Raw genomic sequence first — 6,292 nt, forward strand, 5'->3', positions numbered from 1 at the left:
GGCTGTGAACCGCAAGGTTAGCAGTTCGAAACTACCAGCTGTTCTGCAGGAGAAAGATGAGGCTTTCTGCTCCTGTAAAGATTTACAGCCTCGGAAACTCTGTACAGGGTCACTATGAGTCGGAACCGACTCCACGGCACACCACCAGCACAAGGAAGATCAGTTATGACAACTATTATTCAAATTTACACACCAAAATTACACAATAGGGATAATGAAACTGAAGAATTTTATCAACTTCTTCAGTCTGAAATTAATCAAACATGGCAATCCAGATGTATTGACCATGCAAAGGTTAGAAACGAAGAGGAAGGAGCTGTTGTTAAAAAATATGGCCTGGGTAATAGAAAGATTGCTGGGAATCCCATGATAGAATTTTGCAAGAGCAATGACTTCACTGCAAGTAACTCTAACAATAAAAATGATGACTAAACACATGGACCTCACCAGATAGATTACATAGAAATCAAATTGACTACATCTGTGAGAAAACATGGTGGGAAAGCTACATAAAATCAGCTAAAACAAGGCCAGGGGCAGACTGTGGAAAGGATGATCAATTGCTCATATCCAAGTTCAAGCCAAAGCTGAAGAAAATTAACTTCCATTCAGCTCTAACCTCCACTGGCTATGTCAGTGCACATGAGTTTGGGGGTTCACACAACTCCCTACACTTCAGACCAGTCAGCCATTCCTCTTCTCTCTCTTACCTCAAGGTCAATTAAATATGGCCAAATTCAGCCCATGTCTTCACTGCTGCATTTCCTCTACTTCCGCTCACAAGTAGACCAGAGTAGTCACCAGCCAGCATACTAAACTGCTCACAGGTTCTCAATAGGCTGACTTTTCTTGACTTGATACCTCCAAAGCAAACAGCTTAACTGATATTCTAACAGCCAAACAGTCTGCTTTTTTCCTGAGGGTCTTTTTTTAAAAAAGAATCTTCTGTTCTCACAGCTGTTCTGGGTTGGTCTGCATGTCTTTTCAAGTGGGAATGATACACCTCCGGAAGGTTCTCAGTGGGGCTTATACCTTCACCTAAGGCCCTATATTCCACAGAGGGTAAACAAGAAGCTAATGTCCCGGGGCAAATTCTAATTCCCCTTTTAGCTAATGCAATCAGTTTACAGGCTGACGGTGGGCTTACGAGTTTTCTGTCTTTATAATTCTCAATATTTATTTCTATCACACTTAAATGTCTATTTTACAAGAATAGACAAGGAAGCACCTAAACATTTTTTTCCTCTTTTACCAATTCAAGCAATGTCTTAATCCCTGTATCACAGAGTTGTCTAAATATCACTATTTAACTGATCCCATTTAGCCCATGTATATCTCAGCTCTTCCCCTATCTTCAGTGTTCATCTGCCACCCTCCCTCTTCTGGGTAAATTGGATTATATGAAGAAGAGTGTGGCATCAATATTGGATGAATACTCACTAACAACTTGCAATATGCAGATAATAGAATTTTGCTGATAAAGTTAAAATTAAACCACAACTTTTGGTATAGGTTGCAGCTCAATACAAAGAAAACAAAAATTCTCACCACTGGACCAATAAAAAATATCAAGATAAATGGAGAAAAGATTGAAGTTATCAAAGACTTCATTTTGCTCAGATCAACCATCAACACTAACGGAAGCAGCAGTCAAAAAATCAAATGACATACTGCACTAGGCAAATCTGCTTCACAACGTCAGCTTGAGAACTAAGGTGCACCTGACCCAAGCCATGGTATTTTCAATAACCTCATATGCATGTGAAAGTTGGACAGTGAATAAAGAAGACCACAAAAGATGCATTTGAGTTACGGTGTTCGACAAGAATCTTAAAAGTATCATGGACTGCCAAAAGAGCAAACAAATCTGTGTTGGTAAAAGTACAGCCAGAACGCTCCTTAGAAGCCAGGATGGCCAGACTTCATCTCTCATACTTTGGACATATTATCAAGAGGGACCAGTTCCTAGAGAAGGGCATCATGCTTGGTAAAGTGGAGGGTCAGCGAAAAAGAGGCAGACCCCCAACAAGATGGACAGGTATAGTGGCAGCAACAATGGGCTTAAGCACAACAACGATTGTAAGGTTTGCACAGGACCAGGCAGTGTATCATTCTACTATGCATAAGGTACCTATGAGTCAGTACCAACTCGACAGCACCTAACAACAACAACAACAACAAAGTTACCTACAAGAATAATTTCTATTATAAAGATCAGCAGGAGGCTAGTTCCTATGTTGTGAAGGTTAAACATAACCTAAATTCCTAACTGCTCCAAGATGCTATACATCATTCCATAATCCCTACATCAGTCACCACTTATCCCTTCAGTATTTCCCCCCACATACCAGAGTTCCACAACTAAAGTCTTGGAAACCATATACAGGTTCACTATGAGTCCCTACTGACTCAATGGCACTTAACAACAAGAATGGCTAGAAGGGACATATTAAGTAATTAATAGCACTGCACCACCCCACAAGAAATAAAAATGTGGCCATCTGATTCCATACAGATTTACAGCCTTCAAAATGGTATGAAGTTCTCTGTCCTACAGGGTTGCAATGAGTTGGAATCAACTCAACAACAAAAGGTTTGGTTTGGTTTGACCTAAGTGATAATGATCTATACTTACTACAGAGAATCACTGTGTCAATTGAATACGTAATTCATGGCTTTGGAGAATAACATCAAAATGAATATATTCTGAGCAGAGACATATGAATAAATAAGAAGTTTTTAAATGTCTAAAAATTCTTTATTATTACTGCTTTAAGAGATGAAGCTTAATGATGCCTCAGATGGAGGCAGAGATGACGTGGAGAGATGGAGCAGCTGGGGACTTTAGACACAGAGAGGGAGAGGGGCTGTGTGCTGACGACCAGAAGGCAGGCTTGCAGGGTATACCCTTTCGGTGGTTGATGATGCATGGAGGGGATTGTAACCATGGCAATGAAACAATATACGATAGGATGAATGTAAAGCTAATGTTCTCCCATGTAAACTATCACATAATTCACAATAAAACATTTAAAAAAAAAAAAAAAGGGGGGGGGGAGGGGTTGAAGTTTAAATCCCTGTCCCTTATGTCTGAACTGAACTTAGTGACTCACAATAGAATACAGCAGAAGTGATGGTATGTAACTTTACAGAGTAGATAATAATAAAAGGTAAATGGTTTCTGCTTGCCCTTTCTTCCTCTTCCTTTTGGGTCACTCACTCAGTGAGAAACTAGCTTCCATGTCCTAAGGACATTGATGTAGCCCTATGGAAAGCCTCAGATGGCAAGAAACTGTTGCTGTCTGTCAGTAACCAGTGGCAAACTGAGGCCTCTTGCCAACAGCCATGTAATTGAGCCTTCTTGGAAGCAGTTCTGCCAGCTTCAGAAAACCTTCAGATGACTGCTATACTTGCTGACAGCTTAACTACAACCTGATGAAAGACTGGAAGCCAGAACCACTCAGCTATGCTACTCCAAGATTCTTGACTCTCAGACTACGTGAGACAATAATATGTTTCACAGGCTGCAATGTTTTGGAATAATTTGTTAAGCAGCAATAGATAACTAACACAGTGAGCATGTCTGAAGATGCCTCGTATTGTTAAACTATCAGATTAGAATTTCTACAGGATCACACAGCCAAAATGATGGAGTCAAAACGAAATCTATGAAGGCCAAGGTTTCCTGGATCACATGAAATACCTTCAACTCTGATGCCAATCAAGAGTTCACATTTTAGAATAGCAATATAAAGACAGTGAATACCCGCTCATAGAGCTACAGCAACATTATAGTTTACTTTGGAAAGCTTAAAGTATTAGTAGACTCTGGGAAACAACCAATTAAACAATAAAGGAGTCAAGGTCCGAGAATGAGCAATAATGTCAAAATAACAGCTTAATATTCACTAAAGTACCTAGGAAATGAGCCAAAGATAAGATTTATATATTTGAAGTGTTTTATAAAATTTAAAGGCATTATTTTAACAAACCAATATGCTTTATGGTCTCAAGTTCTCTGTCCTACAGGGTTGCAATGAGTTGGAATCAACTCAACAGCAAAAGGTTTGGTTTGGTTTGACCTAAGTGATAATGATCTACACTTACTACAGAGAATCACTGTGTCAATCTTTAGGCAAGATTGCTAAACTGCTCCCAGTAAATGTTAAAAACAAAATGGAGAGAAAAACAAATTGCTAGAAAACTGAATATAAGCATAGTCACATTTTCAAATATATAAATTACTCTTTAAAATACAGATTATTAAAAATAAATAAATGGTGAAACCACTGAACTACTGCCTTGAGATCATCTTTAAACCTTAAACCAAAATTATCCCCTTGAAGTCATCTTAAAACCAAGTAATAGTTTATCTCAATAAAAATCTGCTTTGAGCAATATGCTCTTTCAAGAGCTATCTATATGGGATCAAATTGACAATAGCAATTTGAAAGATTACATAGAACTTCAGGGGAGAGTGAGTCTATGTTAATGACTCTATCTCATAGGGGCCAGCATAGTGCTGATCTTTCTAAAAGGAGCCCTGGTGGTACAGTGGAGTGGGTAAAGGGTTGCGCTGCTAAACATAAAGTTAGTAGTTCAAACCCTTCAGCCACTCCACAGGAGAAAGATGAGGCTGTCTGCTCTTATAAAGATGCATACTCTACTCTGTCCTATAGGATCACTGTGAATCCAAAAATGCAAATACATTTTGAATTAAACTACATTTTTACCATTAGTAAAGGCAAGAGCAAATTTTAATTATTATTATTATTCAATAAATTAAACTTACCACTAACATTTTCAGTTAAAATAAGGTGAAAGACCTGAGCAAAGGCATCAATATCTTTATGTAGCCATATATCAGATAGACAAGCATCCATTTCCTTTATTAACCATGGTTCAAGGCAATTCACATCTTTTTCTGTCTATAAAACAAACAAATACAGAGATTAAAAATTACCTAACAGTTTAACACTCACTTGAAAAGTATTTAATATGGACATAGGAAATACTAATCATATGGTATTATAACAAAGGCTTTCACATGAAAATTTCTAATATCATGAAAAAAATATAATCATTCACAATATTATCTCTCTTTCTTATCTTTTATCTGAGAAAACACTTGTTAACACAGGACTATAATCCAGTCACTACATCAAAATGTGAAGCCACTGGCTCTCAATATATCCTACATCTAGTTCTAAACACTTCTGAAGGCAATATTTCTGCAGTGATTACGAGTCAGGCTGCTAATCTCAAGGTCAACAGTTGGAAAATACCAGCCGTTTCGTGGGAGGAAGATGACACTTTCTGCTCCCATACAAATTTAGAGCCTTGGAAACCCTTGGCAGGGTTGTTATGAGTTGGAATCAACTCCATGGCACACCATCACCACCAACAATAACCTATCCTGAAGGAATCTGGTAGTGGAGTAGGTTACGAGTTGGGATGCTAGCCACAAGGTCAGCAGTTCCAATCTAACTAGACATTCTGCTCCTGTAAAGATTTACAGCTTCAGAAATCCTTTATAGGGTTGCTACGAGTCAGAATGTACCATGGACTGCAAGAAGCACAAACAGGACTATGTTAGAAGTAGTACATCCGGAGTGCTCCTCAGAAACCAGGATACTTCAGACATATTATCAGGAGGGACTAGTCCCTGGAGAAGAACATAATGCTTCACAAAGTAGAGGGTCAGTGAAAAAGAGGAAGACACCAAATGAGAGGGATTGGCACAATGGCAGTAGCAACGGGCTCAAGCATAGCAACAAATATGAGGCTGGCGCAGGACTGGGTAATGTTTCGTTCTGATGTTCCCAGGGTCACTGTGCGTCAGAAACTACTCAATGGCATGTAACAACACCCTAAGTCAGAACTTACTCCACAGCATACAACCACCACCACGCTTCCCTGAAACAGTTTGCCTGTTAAATTTATATTATCTCAAAAGGCAGTTTGGGAGAGAACAAACAAGATGGCAGATTGGGTGGATATGTAGTAAAGAACTCTGCCAGCAACAACACAGAATACCCAACCAAGCAGGCTCAGGGGATGGTCCCAGAACTCTGAACCACATGTAAAGGAGTATTTAGACGGTTGGAAGGCTTACAGCTGGGGGAGTTTGTGGCAGAAGCAAGAAATCCATTGCTTTCTAGTCCGGGATGCTCGGCTGCTCCAGGAGCTGCCATCTTGGGTGAGACCAAGTGGGGAAAGGATCGGAGAGGCCACAGACGCCTGGCAGAACCGCTGAGATAAAGGTGTGGACATTGTTTTCTTTTGGTAGCTG

The 6,292-nt window shown here is 39.4% G+C and overlaps 1 protein-coding gene across 1 annotated transcript in view; it reads right to left on the reverse strand.

Moving 5' to 3' along the window:
• LOC102821983 (probable ATP-dependent RNA helicase YTHDC2-like) overlaps window positions 1-6,292 on the reverse strand; it is a 131,131-nt gene that overhangs the window by 75,701 nt on the left and 49,138 nt on the right. The window contains exon 10 of the mRNA XM_006870539.1: window positions 4,793-4,928. Within this exon, the coding sequence (XP_006870601.1) occupies window positions 4,793-4,928 (136 nt within the window). The remainder of the gene's footprint in view (window positions 1-4,792; window positions 4,929-6,292) is intronic.

Source organism: Chrysochloris asiatica, unplaced genomic scaffold (genome assembly GCF_000296735.1).
Source record: "Chrysochloris asiatica unplaced genomic scaffold, ChrAsi1.0 scaffold00143, whole genome shotgun sequence".
In the NCBI taxonomy this organism is placed as follows: domain Eukaryota; kingdom Metazoa; phylum Chordata; class Mammalia; order Afrosoricida; family Chrysochloridae; genus Chrysochloris; species Chrysochloris asiatica.